This window comes from Mycetomoellerius zeteki, unplaced genomic scaffold, assembly GCF_001594055.1.
Source record: "Mycetomoellerius zeteki isolate Tzet28-1 unplaced genomic scaffold, Tzet1.0 scaffold49, whole genome shotgun sequence".
NCBI classification, from domain to species: Eukaryota; Metazoa; Arthropoda; class Insecta; order Hymenoptera; family Formicidae; genus Mycetomoellerius; species Mycetomoellerius zeteki.
The window spans coordinates 983,822-1,007,637 of NW_017257489.1; the positions used below are offsets into that span (position 1 = coordinate 983,822).

At 30.5% G+C, this 23,816-nt stretch overlaps 2 protein-coding genes across 2 annotated transcripts; both read right to left on the reverse strand.

Annotated features, from left to right (window-relative positions):
- Window positions 1-469: 469 nt before the first annotated feature.
- On the reverse strand, window positions 470-13,698 carry LanB2 (laminin subunit gamma-1). Its single transcript, XM_018455578.1, has 23 exons — window positions 13,540-13,698; window positions 11,928-12,180; window positions 10,784-11,085; window positions 10,273-10,478; window positions 9,806-9,909; window positions 7,741-7,929; window positions 7,329-7,554; window positions 6,388-6,817; window positions 5,964-6,321; window positions 5,478-5,666; window positions 5,134-5,319; window positions 4,792-4,994; window positions 4,440-4,655; window positions 3,926-4,196; window positions 3,487-3,665; window positions 3,116-3,246; window positions 2,718-2,828; window positions 2,420-2,618; window positions 2,039-2,276; window positions 1,730-1,905; window positions 1,224-1,406; window positions 951-1,068; window positions 470-750 (listed from the first exon to the last, which is right to left on the reverse strand). Exons 1-23 carry the CDS (start codon window positions 13,696-13,698, stop codon window positions 515-517), a joined length of 4,863 nt encoding a protein of 1,620 aa, XP_018311080.1. The 3' UTR covers window positions 470-514.
- Window positions 13,699-15,396: 1,698 nt separating this feature from the next.
- Window positions 15,397-16,584, reverse strand: LOC108727396 (rhythmically expressed gene 2 protein). Its single transcript, XM_018455512.1, has 2 exons — window positions 16,162-16,584; window positions 15,397-15,876 (listed from the first exon to the last, which is right to left on the reverse strand). The coding sequence occupies exons 1-2, from the start codon at window positions 16,444-16,446 to the stop codon at window positions 15,397-15,399; spliced, it is 765 nt and encodes a 254-aa protein (XP_018311014.1). The 5' UTR covers window positions 16,447-16,584.
- Between the last annotated feature and the right edge of the window lie 7,232 nt (window positions 16,585-23,816).

Sequence of the window (23,816 nt, forward strand, 5' to 3'; positions counted from 1 at the left end):
AATTCGTTCCTAGCTTAATATGCAAAATGTTTTTTAATCATTACATAAATTATTTAAGAAACTTGCCGTTTGGAATTATAAAAATTTATTTGCTCGGAAAAAGATATATCAAAAGTCTATTAAATAATTTTTAAATTTTATATCCTTGAATCACAAAATCTTTATTATTAAGAATCTATGTAAGTTATCATTAAATATATTTGTTTTAAAATTAAGTAAATTTCTTTAAAAACTTGGTCATCTTTATCTTATTATTTAAGAGATTTACTTATTGCAGGAAAATCAAGAGACTAATCTGGATTTTCAAATAATATTACGTACTAAAATTTTACTAATATCCTTTTTTTAAGAAAATGGTTTTAATAATCTAAAATAAAGATTCTCAATCTAAACAAAATTTTTAAATCCTTGAGTCTTAACTTAAGGATACATAGGAAAATGTTTTATATATAGCTTATAATATATATTTCTAAAAAAATGACACAAAAATGAATAAAACGTAAGGGAATAAATTTCAAGGCTCAAGACGGACACGCTGATAACAATCAGTTGGTAAAGCTTTTCGAATATCATCGATGTTCTCCACTTCAATTCGCAGTCTGCTGACTTCATCTTCGTAATTTTTAACCCATTGCGTTTGTAGATTCTTCGCATCCGTCAATGCACGGATCCGCTGATCCAGGTTTGCGGCTTTAATTTCTTTTTCAGCAGCAATCAAACGTTCTTCTAAGCGATTCAAATCGGCATCGTCTAAATTACAAAATTAAAGTTTATTCTTTACATAAGAAAAAATATCGAATTGAATTTTATAATATGAATATAATTAATAATATATACTTAATATTTAATATGATTATAGAACGCAACGCTCAGAAATAAGCTTTTATATATGTTAGAGATAGACGAATCTGAGGTTTAAAAACCAAATGATTGAAGGAATTGGAACTCACCGATTTCTGGTAGATTTTCGAGCTCCCTGATGATTGCGGCAACTTCGGATAAGGCTTTATCGACTTGTTGCGACGCCAGAGTCACATTGGTCTTCGCTTGGCCAACTTTATAGTTTGCCTAAAAATTAGAATTTTAAATATTTGCTTCAATTTTAATTGAGAAATAATTGAATTAGAAAAAATAGCTCTGGTTCTTTTACCGATTAATTAATTAACAATATTTTATTCATTACTCTTTTTTCCTTCCCTTATCTAATTTAATTAAATTCTTACCTCGGCGGTAATATTAGCGTCCTTGGCCATCTGAATTTCATACTGTCTGATCATCGAATCCGTAGTATCAACTCGGAGGTGCAACTTCTCAGCTTCTTTCCCGAGCCGCAAAGCTTCGATTTTAGTTTTATTTGCTTCCATTCTGATTTCGTTCGCATTAATGCTCGCTCTATCCGCATAAGTCTGTAATAATAAATAAAATGTTATGACATAAATATTATCATATAATAATATATGAATGAAATAAAAAAATAATTCAGATATATATAATAGATAATAAGTGTATAAGAATAAAAATAAATATCAATGAATAAATATAAAAAGATAAAACTTAAAAATATACAAAAGTTACAATTTTAATTTAAAAAATGCAATAATAAATTTACTATACAATAATTCAATATTTTTTATATATGACAATCTTGCGTTTCGCGGGTTTTCTCCGTGTTCAGATCCATTCTTGGAATGCCAACGTAGTATCAGGCTGCTCCTCGCCCTGATAATACCTGAGCGTTTTGCGCAATTTCGCGTGCACTTTTAGCGTTACCCTCCGATCCATTTAGCACTCTCTCCGTTTCTCTAGCTTGCATATTAGCATTGTTGATCAATTCTTCAATTTTCTGGATGTCCTTCAAAGCACTCTGAGCTTTAACACGTTCGCGTTGCACCTCAGCATCAAATTCTAATACAAAAATTATAATAAAAAAAGTTTTTTTAAAGAAAAAAATTTTAAGAATAAATTTGTGAATTTTCTCGTTTTTCTAATTTCGTAGAATGAAACATATATTTCTAGAATTTCTTTTTGAAAAACTTACCTCCTAATTTCTTTAAAGTTTCCTGAGCTTCTTTCAGTGTCTGATCGCCACGTTTAACAGCATCATTTGCCGTCTCGTTAGCTTCATCTAATTCAGCTAACAGTTCGGCAGTTGCAGCTTGTTGATCTTGAGCTCTTTCTAAAAGTTCTTCGCTTTTTTTAATTTTTTCTGTCATTTCTTTGATAAAATTCTCGTTTTGCTCCAATAAGAGTTGTGCCTGCTCTTTTATCTGTAAGCTCTATTTCATAATACATAGATTATTTACATTTTGTATTAGTACTAGCCTTTATTATTATTTTTTTAGATTAGTTAATTCCTTTTTATTCAAATTCATATATTATTTTTTCATCTGTATATTTATTTATAATGTTTTGTAATTACCTCACTGCTAACGCTTTCTATTTGCTGTCGCAATTGCTCGATATCGACTTGAGGAAGCGTTAAATCGAGAATTAACAAATCTAACGCTTCCTGAGAAACAGTTGAGGATTTAGTAGCTGCTATGGCAGTGAGATTCTTCACTTCGTCCATACGATCATCCAATTGCGCCAGTTTGTTCTCCAGATTCCTTAGTTCATCCCTGCATAGAATTTTTTTTATAATCTAGATGTAGTGATTATGTAAGAAGATTGCAAATATTAAATAAAATTATTAAAGAAAAAAAGGAAATTTCACTCACGTTATATTGGAATATTTCGATATCGTTTGCTTTGCGAGATTGTAAGCCTCCATTGTCGTGTTTCGCGCCTGCTCTGCTAACATATGAAGCTTCTTGGCTTCGTTCGTATTTCTAAAAAAATAATGAATATTGAATAATAATATTATATAACAATATATAATCATCGAAAATTTCTTAGTAAAACTATAATCAAAAGAACCTTTATAATAATCTTTTTAATAATAATTTATAAATAATTCTTTATTTTTTATTTTTAAAAAGATCTTTAGAATTAAGAATTAGTTTATTGTTATCAATATAAATAACAAAAATTGAAAATTGGAACTAATTTTCTAGAAACCTTTTTAGTCATAAAATAAGTTAAAAATTTACACATATTTACAATATAAAATACATACACTTCAGCGAGTAGACGGGCTTCCTGTGCGATCGATGTCATTTGTTGATTTTGTTGACCGACTTGTTCAGCACGCAATTTCGCTGAACTTAAAGCACTCGCTCCATCCGTACCCAAATAGTCCTCTGCCTCCTGCCATTCATTGTAAAAAAAATTATCAAATTTATAACTTATAACTTAGAATAAAAGTTATTTATGAAATTGCAATCAAATTTTTTACGCGAAATAAGGACAAGGGAGATAAAAGAAATTTTGTAGCTTATATGTGTTAATGAATATTACGTTGCCAAAATAATGCATTTCTAAATAATCTTTTGAAACTCTTCGAAGTCAATATTCAAAATTATTATAAAGAAGCAAAATTTTATTTACCGTTAACTGCTCATAGATTTTATCCAAGACTTTCTCTGCCTCATCAATACTGATTAAACCTTCCTCAATTATATCGCGTGCATCATTTGCTGTCACGTCCACGGTTTGATAGATCTTGTCAATTTTATTTAATTGTTCACGCAGTTCGTCTAACTGTTCTACCAACGTTTTATTCTCACCTAAAGGGGATATCAGCTTTTACTTTTACAATATTACAAACAATACCCTGTCATTATACATATTTTTAATTATAAGCAAAATCACAACATATCAGCTGTTTATAGTTTTCATTATAATAAATAGTATTAAAGATCATTTAAAAAATTTTTCATTATTTAACTTTAATGACATATAATTATTACTTAATTCTCAATATTTTAAATAAATTTTAAATAGATTCAGACGTGATAATAATAATAATAATAATAATGATATTTACTGCCAGATCCTTGCTTGGCGATAGTCAATAACGTTTTTACTCTATCTTGAACGTTCTTGAGCTCTTTCTCAAAATCCGAGTCTTTGATGACAGTGGGACTGCTGTTGATCTTATAAAGAGTGTCTTCGAGCTCAGCCAAACGTCGTCGATGATCATTGACCGCCGACTGTACAAGGTTGTAACAGTCAGGACAATCAACACAGCCGTGCTGGCGGTTATGCTTATTCTCCTTACAGCGATCACATCGTCTGCCTTCAACGTTTGTCAAGCACTGCCAACAATCGTCAAAAATATTAAGCAAAAAATACAAAGAAGCAAATTTATTACCTAAAATAAAAATCCAAAAAATAAAAAATATTTATATATGTTTATGATGGTTTGATATATACAAGGAACTGAACAACCATTTTTTATTTAAAATATAATTTTATATAATTTAAAATCTAATGAACACTCATTTTGCTGCAATTTATTTTTATCAACTATTTAATTTTATGTAGGTATAGGAACTTACAGGACATTGTCCGTTTGCGTCACATTGCAAATCTTGCGATCCAATACTGTCGCAATCGCAAGGCTTGCAGCCCTCGCGACTGAATCCATATTGATAGGGCTCACAGGCATCGCAACGTTGACCCGTTACTCCAAGTCGACACTGACATTGTCCTGTTATCGGATCACAAGTGCGATTGTAAGAACCTTCAAGATCGCAATTACAAGGTGTACAACCCTGCAACACAGATATAAATTTTTTATATGAGACAAATACATTAATTAAATTAATGTGTTAATTGATAATTTAACAAATTATTATATCATTTATTATTAAAATCGTCTGTTTTTTATTTTAATTTAGGAGATTTTACCTCCCCACTCATAATATGATAATAGCCTTCCTCGCACTTGTCACAATTGCGACCTACGACGTGCGGCTTGCAGGCACAATGTCCTGTTAATTGGTCGCAAGGTGCAACTCTTCCATCATCAAGTTCCAAAGTGCCCGGTGGATAACACTCACATAACTTACATCCGTCTTCTTTGCGATCTGATAACGCATCTCCATAATATCCTAATATATAAAACATAATATAAAACGTAATTAAATATTATATAATACATTACAGAAATTACAATATGTGAAAGAAATATTATCTAATAGATTTTATAAATATATATATATTATAAAATAATTCTTAATTTATATTTACCAGCTAGACATTCCTCACAATGAAAGCCTGCTGTATTATTGACACATTTGAGACATTCTCCTGTTTCGTGATTACAATTTCTAACTGCATTTAAATCGATATTGTTGTTGCAATCGCAAGGACGGCAAGCGAGACCTTTTTCAGGACTTCCATAATAACCGTCGGAGCACGTTTCACATCTAGGTCCTGCACAAGAACATTTCATATATTTTTTGATAAATTAAAAAAGAAAGAAGGAAAACAACATAAAAAGTACCAATTAATTAAATTCTTCTTTTTTTTAATTGAAATGTTATATTTAAGTATTTAGAAAATGTATTTGTAAAAACTATGTATATGCTTACCAGTCCTGCCAATAGGACATTCGGAGCAGATGGGATCTGGATTGTTGCCCAGAAGAATGCAAGGTCCGTTATCGGGACAAGGACATGGTTTGCAATCGTCTGGAGTTCCTTTCAATGGATAACCGTAGTATCCCCTACTACATAACTCGCAATTGCTTCCTGCAGTATTATGCTGACAGATACATTGCCCTAAAATATAGAAAAAAAATATATTCAAAGTATTATTAAACATTTAAAAAGACACTTTAAAATATCTACATATTTCTAAGAATTTATCACTTTTTCAGAAATTGTTAGATCAGAACAAGCAAGAATTGCAATATACTCGAAAAAACATAAAATTTATTAAACAAATATAATTTGACAAAAAGTAACGCGACAATAAATAAATCTGATTTTTTTTAAAGACTAAATAAAACAAATGTTTTACTTCTGCAATTCAGTTTGACTTATTCCTTTTTGAAGCCTATGATATAATAAAATTACCAGTCTCCGCCTCGCAAATATCGGCGTGCCCATTACAGTTGCAAGGAACACAAAGAGCAAAGGGACCACCGTTGGGAGGATCATGGTGAAATCCGGGTGCGCACGACTCGCAAAACTGACCGACGTAGCCATGAGGACACTGGCAGTGTTCCACCCAATCGGCCGGCTCGCCGGCTGCACCGCGATGAGCCGTCTCTAATTTCACATCGTCCAAAAATCCTCGGCCTTGATGAGTGTAAGTCCCACGAATCTTTATGGCGGTCAAATTTGACAGAATTGACATGAAGGCACGAGAAGATAATCGTGGTTGCCAGCCGTAGTTGACGTGCTCATGCAATTTAAACTTGTATTCTTGAGGCTGCAAAGATAATCACATTAATTAATGTAATATTACGAGAAAATGTAGTGAAATAAAAACCCTTACCGTAACAGTCGGTAAACGATTGTTCTGGCCAAAGATTGGCTGTGTGATCTGCTCGCCGTTACCACCTTCTAAAATTACATCACGCGCTGTAGGAGCCGGTCCAGCTTCTCCTATCCTCAGTATGAACGATATGTGCTGATTATATGACGCTCGCTGGTCTCCCAGAAATTTATCGGGCGCGAGAAAGTACACATTGTCACGGTCGAGTGCAGTAGCCGAGATCGTCTGCGTCAGTGCATCGTAATGCAATGGAATCGGATTACCGGCCACAGACGCGGACCAACGCTCGCTTCCTCGCACAAACATACTCTCAATGAACAACTTCGAGTAACCGGTTGCCGGTCGACAGACTGAGGAATGGCCGTAACAGAAACAGGGAGTGCAACCGAACTCGTTATCTACTGCCAGATTGAAGAATCCTGGACGACACCTAGTTAATTTCGGCATTCGGGTTAATTTCGACTTTCGAGGAGTAGAACGAAGTCAACAGAGACTAATTTAAAAAATCAGATTCACAGTAATAGAAAATTGACTCCAAATTGATCAAAGAATCATTATTGAAACGATGTTAAAACATAATATGGAAGAAGTCCTATATAATCTGGTACAGATAATATCTCAACTATTTTTCGATAATAATATAAGCTAAAAAATCAAAAAGCGATAAGTTCCTCATTTAAAACGATTAAAACATTGGCTGCGTTCAGCAGAGAAAGCTTTGCAACTGTTGTAAAATTCTTCAAGATGATTGGTTTATATGTTTAGATCTATAAGAAACCAAAAGCAAGAATCAATCATATTGAAGAATTTTAACAGTTGCAAAGCTGCTTTCTTTGCCGAACGCACACACAGCCATTGACAGTCAATATATAAAGTGCAAATTGATTAATTTAATGTTCTTTTCCAAAGAATATTTGGTTGAATAATATAGCAGGACTAACTCTCTGCAGCGTTTTCCCTCGACGTTTTCTTTGCAGACGCAAACTCCTGTGATAGTATCGCAGTTGGGAACATTGTTCGCCGATCCTGCCAAGCTGCACTCGCATGAAGTACAGCCCTGCGAACCGAAATTATAAAAGTTGGCTGCACAACGATTGCATTTATCCCCTGTTACACCAGGTTTACATTGGCATTTACCCTCGCTGTTACATTGCAAGCTTCTCGAACCTGCAATTCATTATACTTTAATTTATTACTTTATCATAAGAGAGAGACAGAGAAAGGTAAAGAGAGAGATTTTAATATAAATTAATTTGTATTTATATTGAGAAAAATTATGATGTTAATTCACAATTTTATCAAATATACAATCATCATAATTTGTATTATTTAATATTATTATAGCATCATTACCAATTTCATTACAGTTGCACGCAACGCAATAATTATCCTCGGGCCGTTGATAATAGTTTTCGCGACAACGCTCACAATTGGCACCATCGCGATTTGCTCGACAATCCAAGCAATGACCTCCATGACCCGATAGCTTATACAATTCCTTGTCGAAATAACATCTGTCCGAGTACCCGTTGCAGTTGCAAGCTACAAGAAGTAATAAGTAATCGAATTAATAGATTATTAATTGTAGAATTTTTAAATGCATGAGAAAGAGAAACACCAAGGCCCAGTTTTTCATTATCTGTGGTTAACTTGTGGTTAAGCTTAACCTGATGTTTCACCTAATGGGCTTCATCCATGACATTATCATAGATGAAGACCATTGGATAAACAAGCCTAACTACAAGTTAACCAGATAATGGAAAACCGGGCCCAAATACACTCTGCTTCTCATAAGAATAATATCGCTATTTAAACACTAAATATTAAAATTTATTATATTACAAAAAAAGAATAATGCAAGAAGATGTCAAGAATGAGTTGTATCAAAACAAATAATGAATCTAATAATTATATTAATTAATTGTAATTATATTTATTTGATAATTATAATTTTAAATAATAACTTAATATTGAAGTTCAAAGTTGAAAAATTTATACGAAGACATAAAAGTTTTATTTAAAATGTTAATTTTTCTATTTTATGTAAAAATTCACATAATGCTATTATGAATAATTTTATATAATACAAACGATATATTATAAATAATTAATTACTGGATCCTGAATACCAAGGGCGTATTTCATTCCGTGGCGTACACAGCAGTATGCAATCAGCTATCATTAACAACGTGATCAATTTCATTTTTTCGATATGAGAATATTCACAAAGGTCGATGCATTATAATTTATTTTATTACTGCTTATATTATTATAATCTAATTACAACTGTTTAATCATATACTTATATATTTAATTGCACTCTAGTTTAACTATCGAATTGTTACTTCAACTATTACACATCTTAGATCACTGTCACTTATATTTCATGCGATTATAACTTAGAATACACTTCCTTAGATTGATCTCTAGATATTTTTCGAAAATATATTTTTTATTATGTCTTTTATTAGGAATTTCGAGGATTATTGAACAGTTGTACTCTTTATTGTGGTACACCGAATGCAGACAGAAGTGCATTGAACGGCCGTGTACCTTCGCCACAAGCCGTGCATCCCCACTCAAGAGAGCGGCAGATGAACGTAAAAGGCAAAGCTGGTATCAGGTAATACTGGCGAAGGTGTAGTCGGTTATGGTCTTTGCAATGCGCACCATGTTCCTCATTCGATACGGACAGCAATATACAGAGAAAAACCAAGATGATGTAGTTTTTCGTGCAGTTATTTCAGTAAAGCGAGTTATTTGCGAATAAAATTCTACTAAACATTAAACTAAAAATAAAAAACCTGTTTTTACATGTAATCAATTATGGCTTCTGATAATTTGATTGATTTCATTACGTGTAACATATCCGTCAACATTTTGCAACAAAGATATAGAAATACAAGGCGTTTTAATACAGTTATATTCTATTATCTTCTCTCATTACACAACTTTAGTTTGATTTTATTTCTTTTCTAAATTGATTTAGATTAGATTAACACAGCAACCTTTTAATTAAAATATTATTTGGATAATTATATGGAATTAGAAATAAAAACGATCAAGAACGGAAAAATAAATAAAATTATAACAAAGGATTTAAAAATAATTCTTATTTTCATTATTTATTTAACTCTCTCTCAATAATAACATCTAAACTTTTGTTTGCTTCATGTATTTTAAATCCTCTCCTACAATTTACTAAAATTGCTTTAAATTAATGAAATCATGGATTTTCAATAGCTGTCTATATTATTTTTGATATTTAATTAAATATATAATACCGATTTTTCCAGATTTATTAAGGAATTATGTGTGATGTGCAAAATCTGTTGCACATTATTCTTAAAAATGTATTAAATATGCATATATATAATATTGTATTAAAATATACATCCAATGTTTACTGAATACTTACGTTTGCATTCGTGCGCATCGGTAGTTGTGGCACGGCCCCAAGGAGCGTCATTGTAAAAAGGTAGGCATTCGTTGCAGTCTGGACCAGCGGTGTTGTGCTCGCATCTGCGAATAAATTTTCTAATTAGTAATTATCTATTATATTGTAACATTACTTACAATTTTGTCAAAGATGATAGTAAAATGACAAAAATTACTATATTTAATAATTTGAAGATCCTAATTTAATTTTTTTATTTTTTAAAATATTAGTTTATTGGAAATAAAATGTTTTATCACGTTTTATTTGTTTAATATTATGTTCAAATGTTTCATTATTTAATTTACGTTCATTACATTGTATGTCCTTGGAGAGAGTAGTACCAGTTCCGCCAAACTTATAAGACAGACGATCGCAAGCATGCTAATAAACGAGCGCATAATTGTATATATAAGTATATATAAAAAATTGCTAATAGGACTTATTACCGGCAGACTCTGCGAGTTTTGCCGTCGACACTGGTGCTGTTTACGCATTCTCCGGCGTGGCCATTGCAAGCGCATCTCGCACCGACTGCTATATCAGCTATCGCATAATAATAAGATTTCAGCACTTGCGCGTCGCCGAAAACCTCATCGCCGAACGTGTTCAATCTGTCTAGAGTAATTTTCAAATCCGATGCTTGCACCCATTCCTATAAAACAAATCGCGTTTCTTAAGCCACCCGTTAAACAATTATGATAAACAAACTACAAAAAAAAACTTAATTGTATAGTTAAAAAAGTCTTATTCTTTCAAATTACTTTTTACTTTAAATTTCTTACTTTAAGTTTATTAAACTATTCTTTAATCAACCATTCTTAATTTCGATTATGGCTGATTACAACAATTCCCTGATCTCGTTAATAAATCAAAATAATTTTGATATATCATAAAATACAAATTTTTATTGTATTATATATTATAAATAGAAAAAATTGTTTTTAATTATTTAATTGCCTGAAGTTCGGTGTTGGTCTCAAAATAATAGGCGGAAGGTCGGCCCTCCAAGGTCGAAAAGGCGACGGTGCCTTTGGTAAGTGGAGAGATGTCAGAGAATTCCGAGGTGCATAGTACGCGGGTGTCGTCACCGCGAATGGTTTCTTTAGATTCGGGCAGGTCGTACGTGTCCCGGCACGTCGCTGAATAAAACTGATAAGCCTCCCACGGCGACTTCTCGTTTTTCCGCTTGTAGATACCCCAGCTTTCCGGCCGGGGCGACTCGAACAGTACTCTGACGTATGTTATGTCAAATGTCTTTCCTAATTTTAAAATCAGAATATTATAAAACATAAATAAAAAGTATAATATAAAAATATAATGTAATAACAATAATAATAATAAGCTTTATTAATATGTCACTGAACATAAGTTTATAGACAAGAAACACGATACGAGCGGCACTCCAAAAAGCAGAAGCTGCTGCTTATACGCTCAGACTTTGATAAGAGTTTTATAGCGAAAATTGCATAACAATAAATAACGAGTTTCGCCAGTATAATAGAGCAGTAAATAACGCGGTAAATATGATGAGAATAAAAAAAATGATGAAAAAATGAAATGTAAATAAAGATATGTAGATAATTACATATATAATAAAATAGAGTAATCTAAAATATATATAAATAGCAAATAAAAAATTAATTTTTATGAGATAGAAAAACCATTGTAGTGGCACTGAAACAGTATCGTATTTTAAAACAAAGAATATAATAAAATAATGAATTATAACAAATCTCTAAAAATAATGCTGTAAGACTTAAAAAACTTCTAAGTTAAAATATTCCAACTCCCAAACTAGATTCTTAAATCAGTTAGGAACAAGAATAAATTCATAATAATAAATTCGCTTTTAAAGCTCATGAGAGCTCTTCTGTGATTTCTTCATCATCCTCTATACACTGTTATGATTTATCTCATCGCGCATACATCCTCATAGATAAGGAAGTAGGATGAGAGAAAAAAAGAATATGTATATGAGCGACAGAGTGAAAGAGACGCAGAAAAAAAAGAGAAAGTATAAACCAGAAACTGAACGTCTCTCAATGAAGAGACATAGAGACCTTCTACAGGGTGTCCCGGATATATTGCAACGAAAACGCACCTAGAGGGAGGGTGAGATTGACCTGGTTGGGATACTCTTCGTACATAGTGTCCGATTGCCACCAGGTAGCATTGTCATTATTGTCGTGATCGGTAAGGAAAGAAGCTGAGTGGTCGCCGCGTCGGCAAATTTCGCATGACTTCTTTTGCACGCCTGTCTGCTTACAGAATTCGATTGGACGATCCTCGCCGCATGTGTCGGTCGCCTCTATCAGCACGTTGAAAGCTGCATTTTCAAATGGTGGTATACATCTCTAAAACACGCCAACGTCCAGAATATGCGCTAAATTTTGCATATTTTTTATTATAGTTAGATAACTCAAATAAATTGAATAAATATTACATGAAAATTAAATGAAATAAAGAAATGTTTTAACGTAATATTTATTAATTTATTTCTGAAAAGTATTGTTCTACAGTTACTTTCTGTTATATATTCTGTTAAATTCTAACAAATTTAAGATTATGTTGTATTATTTTATATTTTTTATATAACGATACCCCTTTGAGAAATTCCTTATTATTTAAAATTAAATTAAAATTAAAATTAGTAATATATATTATTTTATAAATATTTTTTAATAACAAACTTTTTTATTATATTATATTAACAGAATGATACGTTTATTATAAACAGTTTCTTTTATTTTGCAGATATATGAAGATCAAGAATATGTAGATCAAGTTTATTTTAAAGATTAATTAAATTAAAATAATATATTATTTTATTATATGTATATATATTAAACATATTATTTTTAAATATATACAATTATATATTAATCTATATATTATATATTAATCTATGGATACTAATATAAGAAATTCAATGAAGTTTAATTCTCAATTCATAATCGCGAATATATAGGAAAGGATTCTATTTCTAATATAGAAACTATATCTCGCGGACTTCGCGAATGATATCTTGTCCATTTATATCGTGGCCCACACAATTTATCTGCGGGTTCAAGCAACTTGGAATAACCTCATGATAACCTTAACATCCTCCCGAAATACAGAGCTACCAAATCGTACTGATTTAATTAAAGATGCGAAAAGTTGGACAGCCACAATTAGGTATTCAAAAATGATATTTGCACGAGGATTTATTTGAAAAAATAAAATGTCACATAAAAATGTGTTAATAAATAACGAAATAATACCAAAACAATTACAAGCATATTAAAAAACTATAAACGTAATAACATTACATAAAGCTGACAAGTGTTACATAATAATTAAGAATTATGTTAAAAAATATTAAAATACAAAACAAGATTTTCAATTATTCACGTTATATAAAAAATTAATAAAAATATAAATAAAATATATTGAGATACATATATATATTGAATAGAAAAAAATTTTGCGCGTCTTCCAGGTGCATTTTTTAATGAAAAAAAGAATACAAGAATCATTGCAAAATTCTAACAAATACATTGATTGTGTTTTCATTCGTTCACAGTTTTATTTAAATGAAATAACTTATTTATATAACATTCTTCTTTTTTGAGGATTATTTCTACGCGATAATAAAGACTATAATATAATATATAGATTCTTCATTTTTTTATTCAATGTACATATAAACAACATAAACAATCGAGACGAACCTGCGGCCTGCTGTTCTCATCGTAACACTTGTCCTCATTGCGATTTTTCGGCAGCTGCAGCCGACTGAACAGCTCCTCCGAAGGATCGGCCTCGGGATCGGCCAGAACGACGCAGCTTCCCACGAGCGATAGCAAGCCCCATATCCCGATCCCCCTCATTTTATCCCCGTGAGGTAAGAAAATCTCTGTCCGAACACTCAAGACTCCTCTCACTGTTCACGAAACCGACCGACGTATCAGGGCTGTTTTTGAGGTTAGGCAGCGCGTCCATCGACGAAAATCACCGCCGTCGAGCGATCGTTATCGATCGTACATCTCCCATTAATCTTCCATAGATCGGATGCTGGACGACGCCAGACGACGCGCGAACGGGCTCCACCGTGGACCACCAACGAGTGTAACGGCGCGACGCCGCTTGCACGCGTCTACTTCCCGGCTCTCCTCGCATCGCCCCTTCCCAATTCCCCGATCTCCTACGCCCGTTCTCACAGTCCGCCTACGCAAACGTCGGATCGTATATGCATATATGCGCACAGCACACTTAAATGCCTGGAGTAGGCAGTCTCTCGACACGCGAATCTGCACCGATTGTATACACGATTATACGCGTTACATTTAAATATCTATGAATCGTGACCGTGTTTCCGTCTCCATATCGGTATATTATATATAGTGTGTCATCATAGTCTTAATATTTACACATAACAAGATTTTAAAGTGTAATTTACAGATTTTTTTATCATTTTCTATTTTATTCTTTTTACAAATTTCAATTTTCGATATATAAACAAGAAATTATATTAATTACAATATAATTAGAATTTTGTGTGTGTGTGATTTCTGTAAAAATGCGTATAATTTTCTAAAATTTTATTATAGCGTAAATATTCTCTTAATATCCATTTTAGTTTGTACATTTAATAAATATAAATTTGTGCTTAATTCTTAATGTCTATAAATATGTTCACAATAAATTCTTTTTGATAAACCTATAATAGAAAATACATTACAATTTGTAATATCTATATATAAGTATCCCTTTAGTACACACGATGATTTTCTTTTACAAATTTCAATTTTCGATATATAAATAAAAAATTATATTAATTACAATATAATTAGAATTTTGTGTGTGTGTGTGTGTGTGATTTCTGTAAAAAGTAATGCGTGTAATTTTCTAAAATTTTATTATAGCGTAAATATTCTCTTAATATCCATTTTAGTTTGTACATTTAATAAAAATAAATTTGTGCTTAATTCTTAATGTCTATAAATATGTTCACAATAAATTCTTTTTGATAAACCTATAATAGAAAATACATTACAATTTGTAATATCTATATATAGGTATCCCTTTAATACACACGATGATTTTCTTTTACTACATATGATGAATTATTCGTGTCCCAATCAATTTTTATCACTTTAACATCTTTAGAAAGTATTTACAAAGTTGTATATTTAAAAAAAAATTGTATTTAAATGTTATAATTGATTACTTGATGCTCTCTTAGACAAAAAAAAGAATGTGACACAAATGAACCAATTGTACTAAGAGATGTCCTAAATATCTAAAAATATACATATATGATATAATAAAAAAAAATTGAAATTGCACAAGTATATAAATACATAAATGTGAAAAACATAAAAAAATATTTAATATGTATAAATTAATAAATTTGCATATTTAACATATTTTTTCTTTTCAGACTATTTTTTTACTATCTTTGGCATAGTTATTTTACATAAAAATTATTGTTAAATACAAATAAATCTATATATATAGATACATTTCTTTATATATATATATATGTATATTATTAAATAAACAAAAAATTATTGAATAATTAATTATTACTGTATCATACAATTTGTTCTAAGAATGCTATCAAAATGTTTTTGAAGCTCTTTCAAATTTTTAAAAACATCTTCCCTTAGCACTTTGCTCTCATCAAGCTTATTGTCATGATTTATTAATAAAGCATTCCATCCGGCGCTTTTTGCTCCAAAATAATCATTATCTACTCTGTCACCGATATGCATCGCTTCTTGAGGTAATATTTCCTCTTTACGATGATATTGCATCAATTTTAGTGCTTCCTCAAATATTGACAAGCTTGGTTTCTCCTTTCCGAAATCATACGAAGTCAAAACAAAAGCAAAATACTGACGAATTTGAATATCTTTGAGAATTAATTCCAATCGTTGATCAAAATTTGAAATTACTCCTAAAACGATATTTTTCTTCCGCAAGGAGTCAAGTAGATCAATGGTACCAGGATATTTGTACCAGCATTTGCTAGTACTATAACAACTTATGAGACTGTCAGCGATCTAAAAAAGAGAACGATAAATGAAATCAAAGATCTTTCGTATAATAATTCAATAACAAAATAATAGAACCAATAATAGAAAATAAGTAGCTAAAAACTAATCAGGAAAATTATTTTCAATACTGAAGTTTTAGCTTTATTATTAAATAATTTGTAATGATTGAGTAAAAGTAAACCACAAGTTATAACAATAAAATGCCGTCGAAATGGTTACAAATAAATAAATCTAAAAGACAGCTACCTGAAATAAAGGAATGTCACCATAGATTATTATCATTAATATTACCTTATCCAACGTGTCTGTCGACACAGAGGCATGCTGCTCTTTAAATACATTATGTACAATCATTCTCCACCAGTTCTTCCATCCCAACCCGGTGTGCTTGCCGTATATCGGATGCTCTTTGCTAAGTTGGGCGAAATTGTTCTTAAAACTTCGCGCCAATTTTCTTGGCTCGATAAGTAAACCATGCTGGGAGCCGATCTTGATGTAGTTTTCTTCGAACTTGCTCATCAACAGTGTACCAGTCACATCGAAGGTTACGAGACGGGGTAGGATACGATTAATCATATCTCTAATGAGCTTTCGATGATTCTCAATCTCAAAATAATTAGACTACAAAAGAAGAACCAGTTCGTGATCGCAAAAATTGTTATGCACGAACCGCACGAAGGATGAAAGCCGAGTGACAACGTCGACATCTGGTTTAGCGAGCAGTAAGTTGAATCCAAACGAACATTGGTCGTTATTTTATCGACGAGATCGTCATCAGGTCCGTATTAAAAAAATCTAGAGTATACCTTTCGATCGAATGCAGCCCATCTCGATAAAAGGCCTGTTCTTTTTGGCTGAACTTTTGCACCAGTTCATCTTTCTTCCTTTTCTCTCCAGGAGGAAAGAAGAGGAAGAAAGATGAACTGGTGCAAAAGTTGAGCCAAAAAACTTTGCTGACAAGAACGATGAACTAGAAATTTACAAAATTCTATATTTTTAGTTATAAAAAATTTTTAACATTAAAAATCTAACGTAATAAGATTATATCAGGGCTGGGCATGTATTTGAAATATTTTATTTGAAAAATATTTGTAAGACAATTGTATTTTGTATCTCACAGAGAACATGAAAATATCTTGTACTTTGTATTTCATGAAAGCATATCAAGTATTTTGTATTTTATATTTCAGTATTAATAACGAAAGATTAAAAGTATTTTGCATCTTGAATTTCAAACACTGAGAGAGAGAGAGAGAGAGAGAGAGAGAGAGAGAGAGAGAGAGAGAGATTGACTGACAATCATTCTTATTATTTAAATTACAAAAAACCTTCAATCTTTCGATTTTAAATATAAAATACATAATCATGTGTTCTGCGGAAATGCAAATACAAAATATACTTGTATTGCAAATAACGTGTTTTAGATAAAAGTATTTCAAATATATGCCCAGCCCTGCACATAAATCTGTAACACAATAATTAAAAATTATGTAAAAAAAATATTTAAATCTTATATGTAAATAATGTATCATGCAAATGTCAAGTACAATCTTAATTACCAGATGTCCTTTTTCTCTACGGAAAAAGATTTGAAAGATATAATAACGGACTTGAAAGAGAACGAAGCTGCTCGCTTACAAATAAACTGATTTATTACAAAGTTGTACATGGATATAAGGTGGCGTATTTCTTTTCTTATTTTATTAAAAAGGACCGATCGTCCCGTCCGTTGCACAACATTCCGGCCAAAATTCGAAAGGATGCTTCCGGCCTACCGAGAACCGACGAGATTATCGCTGACGAACGCGATATAATAATGATAATTATTAATATCCCCTATAAAAATGTACACAGTATGTATATCCCTAATTATACACAATGATTGGAATTATTTTATACATATATATACAAATGCGGTGTATATATATATGTAATAATAACCATAACGCGAGATAATAATCATATAATATATAATATATATAATATAAATTTCTTGATCGAAAAGTCCATTCGTATTTTGTTTTATTAACATTTTTAATATTTTTATCTCTCGTTAATATTTATTTCATTATTGACTTTATTTGTAAAGATTACATAAGACGAATGAATTTCTTGATCAACATAATATATTAATAATAATATATTAATTTTATAGCAGTCCTCGCTTATGTTGTATCTAGTCGCGATTAATATATTTGCACAAATAAAAAATTAATCGTATAATCTCACCTCTACACACACGCACATTTAGAGATATTTATGTATTTATACAATACATACATATCATTGTAAAAAGTTTATCCGCTAAATACATTGGTCAGTCTCACAATCATTATTTTTAATATTTATGTGAAATTTCATTCTCAATCTTTCCTTAAATCTCTTACAAAAGCTTGCGGATCTTTGAAACTTGTAGAAATATCTCGAGTTGAAAGATATATTTATCCTAAATGGAAAATACAATGCCAATGCCTTTTCTTATAATACATGTATAAATGTATCTATTTCAAAATCGTACAAACAAAATTCTTGCATTTTTTATTCTTATTTTACTATTTTTCTTAAATTCCAAAATGTTATATTACTTAGATCCGAAAATTTAGTTGTAATCTAACTCAATATATAATTTTACAAATTTACAAGTTCAATTCAATTTACATACACACACAAGTATAATCCAATTTTAACGTTTATTAAAATTTTTATGGATTTTAAGAAATAAATTTATTATGAATTTAAAAATGTATAAAAAATTTATCTAAAATAAATTTATCAAAATTTAAAATAATTTTTAAGCGATTTCTAGTAAAATAATTTAAACACGAATAAAAATTCTTCAATTTCATATGAAACGCTTGATTTATATAATTCACAACTCTCTATATATATAAATCCATTATTCTTATACTTTTATCATTAAATTTTATAGTAAAAAAGCAAATCCTGAAACTTTTGCAAAGACACAAGAGATATATAAATCACACCGCATGTATTTTCCGTGGATCATTACTTGCTTAGATTATTTATTAAATAACACGCGAGAACACGCGCTTTAATTTAATTACAATATTTTATCATGACATATGTAAAATACGTATATTTTACCATATTTATATAGAAAATGCGTATCAAAAATTTTGTGAACACATTTGGTTGTGTTTCCCTATTATTACCACAATCAGAATTTATTTATTATTTAACATAGCTAGTCTATATCATAATAGATTATTATTATTATGATAATATAAGTAAATACATATACTAAAATACATTATTTATTCGAATTTATATTCAAATGTATCAGTACTTAAAACAAATCCGAATAAAATAGCTTCTATTTGTACAGTTTTTGTCATTTAGTACATATCATTTTACTTGTATATTATAATAATAATTGATTATTTCGTGTATTTAGGTTGATCTGAAAATTTTCCGATTAAGAAATGCAAATACAAAATATAATATACTCGGAACTTTTCGAACATGATACGACTAGATGAGAAAAATTCTTTTTCCCGGCGACAATAACGCCGTTATGTTGCGTGTGTTCTCGCGAATATCAATTACGCAAAAAAAAGAATGAATCTTGTTATCTCAAGATGACAATAATTTCTCGATGTAGTAATGATAATTTGCGCAAATTCATGAATGTCTCGGCGATATTAATATCAACGGATAGACCACTGACAAGGAGCAGATTATTGGAGATTTTTTTCTATTATAATTAATAAAATTGAGATAAGAGAAATAGTTTTTGAGAACATGATACGTAAACATTTTTATAATAATTTCCAAACATACACAGAGAGAATCGTAATTTGTAATTATAAAACTGGTTTTTAAAATACATACTATAAAATTATAAAAGTTCATTTTTTACTGTAAAGCTACATACATTACACAGGAATCTTATAGTTTAAGAAACTGCTTACAATTTGCAATTTCAATTTTGCTGTACAATATTAAAAGAACATTCTTTATTTAAATAACTTCGTTGATCTTTCACTCCTTTTACAGTTGTCTCCGCGATATATACAATTTTAGTTTTATTGTATTTTTATATCATTTGTGTTTTGTATTTCTTTTCCTGTATCATATCTTATTCTATTGTAAATTTTTGTGTACTTTTGTTTCATGTACTTGTATATTTATACAATATCATATATCTTTATATATATATATATATCCTCTGATAAATAAAATTTGAATTTACAATCTAATCATTTTTCTCCATTTCTCTAAAACTCGAGTATTTTCCTAAATATATTCGAATATTTTTCTGTTATACTGATACGCCATTTATCACACCACATTTGAACGTGAAAACATTTTGCAATTTCTTTAAATTCAATATTGTTGATAAAATTTGCTTGAATATTTAAAAAATTAACTAACAACTTGGTATCAATTAATTAATATTGGTACCATTAATATGTTAATGGCGTTTAAAAGTATTAATTAATACCAATTTAATAGCTAATAATTGATACTAATTTATCACTTAAGGACATGAGAAATAATTTTCACGATATATTGCCAGTCATTACAATTTCCGTTATCTCATCGATAACTGCATTTATTTTCTGGCAGTGTAAAGAAATCACGAAGTAAAGATCACTGATCCATATAAAAATATATGTACACATGATGTACATGTATAAATTTACATAAAAAAGGAATATTATGTAGTAATGAAGATAAGTCGACTTATGAAATAAATAAATAAAAGAAACTATGTTTTGTAATCTAGACGGAATCATAGTACTCGCTTTCTGAGTTTTGTGTCGAGCCTTTTAATTTCATAAATACATTAAATGCTAAATTTAATTCAAACATAAATTTAGATTTAAATATTTATAACAAATATTTAATACTAAATTCAATTTAAATATAAATTTGTATTATATACTCTTTCTTGATATATGATCCAGCTTCGATCATCGTATATATTAACTACGAAATAAATCATAATAAGAGAATATAATAATAATTATCAGTATTGTATATCTCACAATAAAGAGAAATGATAGAGATCATACAAGAAATGTACAAATGTGATCTATTGCGGGAAAAGGCGATTAGCGTTATCCTTTGATAGATCAGACTTTTCGATGTTTGATTATGAAAAAACTGTTATCACTTCCTGTTACGATATTATACGATTGTCGATGAGCTTTCGCAAGTCCGATGGGCAATTTAAACGAGCTTTTTTTTATTTTCATAATTTATATCTCAATATATAATTTCATTTTATTTTATTAAATTTTATTTGATTTCCTTCAATATTCTGATCTTTATTTGTTTATTAAAATGAGATTACTCTTTTGAGTCCACCATAGTAACCCAGATAGCAATATGTTTGTCTTGTTGCTACCAGAATTGTAGCAACTGAGTCCTCATTTGTTGGCAACTTGATGCTTTCATGATATGATAACATTGAGTAGCAACTTGCCAGCAATTTGCCGACAACTTTAAAATCGTCATCATCAAAATTCGTACTATTGCCATCATGTTGCCATAGTAATATGCAGCATTATACAATGCTGTTGTCGACAACGCAAGATAACATTGATGTAGCTATCTTGCTGTTAAACTGCTGGCAATACGTATACACATTGTTGTCTGCGTGTTGCTACAATGTCGATATATTCAAAATCGTTGAAGACAAATCTACGGCAAGTTGTCAGTATCATAAGCAATCACAGATTTGCGAGATTTTGCTGAGACACGCTTTGCTATCTGGGAACCTCTAAATTCAAATAACTTTGATTATCATACTCGAAAGAATTTTACAACTCTAGATTTCGAATCTTATTGAATAATATAGAAGATAATGACTCGCTTAGCGCTGGACGGGTTCGACAATATCTATTGCACGTTTCATACTTATTCATATGTCAAATCCAACTTTTAAGCCGAGTCATTACGTTTGTCTTCCTTTTTCGAAATATAATGATTTATAAATCCGTGGTTTTTTACATAGAAGTAATGGCCCGTATTCAGAACGTGCTTACAACAATGTTAGCGTGCTAACATATTATAGTTTATGTTACGCATATTATAGAATTTCAGAGATAAAAGCGCGTTCTGAATACGGGCCAATGAAAATATACTACATTTGTAAGTATTGTTTCATAGTATCGAATATGAGACGTATCACATATTTTAAAAAGTGATTATATAAGATAGAATCTTTGATATATATTGGAATTTACGGATTCTCGGTCGGTTTAATTAATCTTTAACATTTGCAGACTCTCGGTTCCACGGATACATAAAATCTGCTTTTAATAAATCTTGAGTCAATTGTTCTTTTTTTTTAAATTCTACACGAATTTCGTTAAATGGCTGTTTTCTTCTCTCTTTTTTGTGCATTAATAAGAACGGAAAAAATCCTGAAAACAACCCTACCATGACAGTTGCGGCTTGTTCTCACCAGGTACTCGGCTTGTACATCTTTTTAGCCCGTTTTTTCTTCGTGTACTTAGCGCTAAAGAGGATAGTCGAAAAAGATTAAACAATTGATATCAAACAACCATTTCCGACTATCTTTCAAACTTATGTTCCTCGATTTTTATATGGGTTCAAACACTAGCAGAACAGTTTATTTTTTATAAATTTTACAATTGATTTGGAGTCGGTTTTTTACTTTCATTACAGAAAAATCCGATTCCAAATTGATAAGAGATCCATTAATATAAAAACAGTCGCGATTAATTGTGAATATCCCATATAAAATGAGGATTCAACAAACTTTACGCTAAACGTACAATCGAAGCATGCCCATCTCTCTTTGTTAACTAGGAACTAACAGTTTTTACTTATTTATTCTTCTCTCTCTTCCTTGTTCTCTCTTTCTATAGAAATGTTTCTGTATATAAGTATCATATTCTCTAAAATTACCTATTAAACAAAGATTCGCTGGTCCAGTTTGCCAATCTGATTGCCACTTTCAATTTCTTCTATCTAGATCTTTCATTTTTCTACTAATACTGTCTAAATACAGACTAAAAAGACTTTATCAATAGCCCCGCTAAACAATTGTTTGCATTTCTTTATTGCTATCGTCCTGGGTCGATGTGGCTACTATTAATTTACGTCATGGAGCATGATCTGGAAGGAAATGCAAGAAATTTCCGCTTTCATCTTCCTTGCTTTCTCTTTTTTTTCTTGGACCCAGACGAGAATCGATTGGCAGCTTGGAACTTATACAAGGTGTCTCGCAACAACCATCAGATATCACTTCAAAAAAATCTATTCTTTTTTTTAACTTCACAGTTTTCTCTCGATAAAAGTGTTAAAATCTCAATTATTTATTCAATACACCTTCATAATTGATCAACTACTAAATCGTTACACATGAAATTTGATTTTTTTTTTATCAAAATCTAAGAATATTAAAACTTTAAAAATTTATAGAAGAACGTTCCATAAAAAGTTTCAGATATTTAACATGTAACTACTTAATATATCTGATTTCAATTAGAAAATTTTATAAAATTGATGTTTCATTAATTTATGACTTTTTTGACATTATCTTTGGTTGTTTCAGTACACCCTACGTATGTCTCCCCTTAAGCGGTGGCACTTGACGTGTTAAAAAAGCGAGTACGTAAACCGCCAGCTCGAACCGCTGTTCGGTATAAGAATCTGAGCGTCTCTTACTTTACAATATCATCACAGAACTTTGATGTGTGTTTATATTGCTTAATATAAGACTTAAAAATTATCGGCTCGAGAAATGGCGGTTTACGTCAGTCCATCGCTACGATTAATTCTAATTATTCTTAGCATAATAAATTGCATCCAAATGGTATTTAAACCTTCGAGGTGAAGGTTTGAAACCTTTCAGAGCCACTTTGCTGCCCGGGGATAGTGCACTTAATTAACTTCAGCTTATACCTATCATATATACAGGGTGACAGTGTTATACTGCAATAAATTAC

Coding starts and splice junctions, on each gene's coding strand:
- LOC108727396 (XM_018455512.1), bottom strand. CDS start 16,446: ATGATTAATCGTATCCTACCCCGTCTCGTAACCTTCGATGTGACTGGT. Junction 15,877..16,161: donor CGACAGACACGTTGGATAAG/GTAATATTAATG, acceptor TCTCTTTTTTAG/ATCGCTGACAGTCTCATAAG.
- LanB2 (XM_018455578.1), bottom strand. CDS start 13,698: ATGAGGGGGATCGGGATATGGGGCTTGCTATCGCTCGTGGGAAGCTGC. Junction 5,667..5,963: donor TATTTGCGAGGCGGAGACTG/GTAATTTTATTA, acceptor TCTATATTTTAG/GGCAATGTATCTGTCAGCAT. Junction 4,656..4,791: donor ATCATATTATGAGTGGGGAG/GTAAAATCTCCT, acceptor TCTGTGTTGCAG/GGTTGTACACCTTGTAATTG.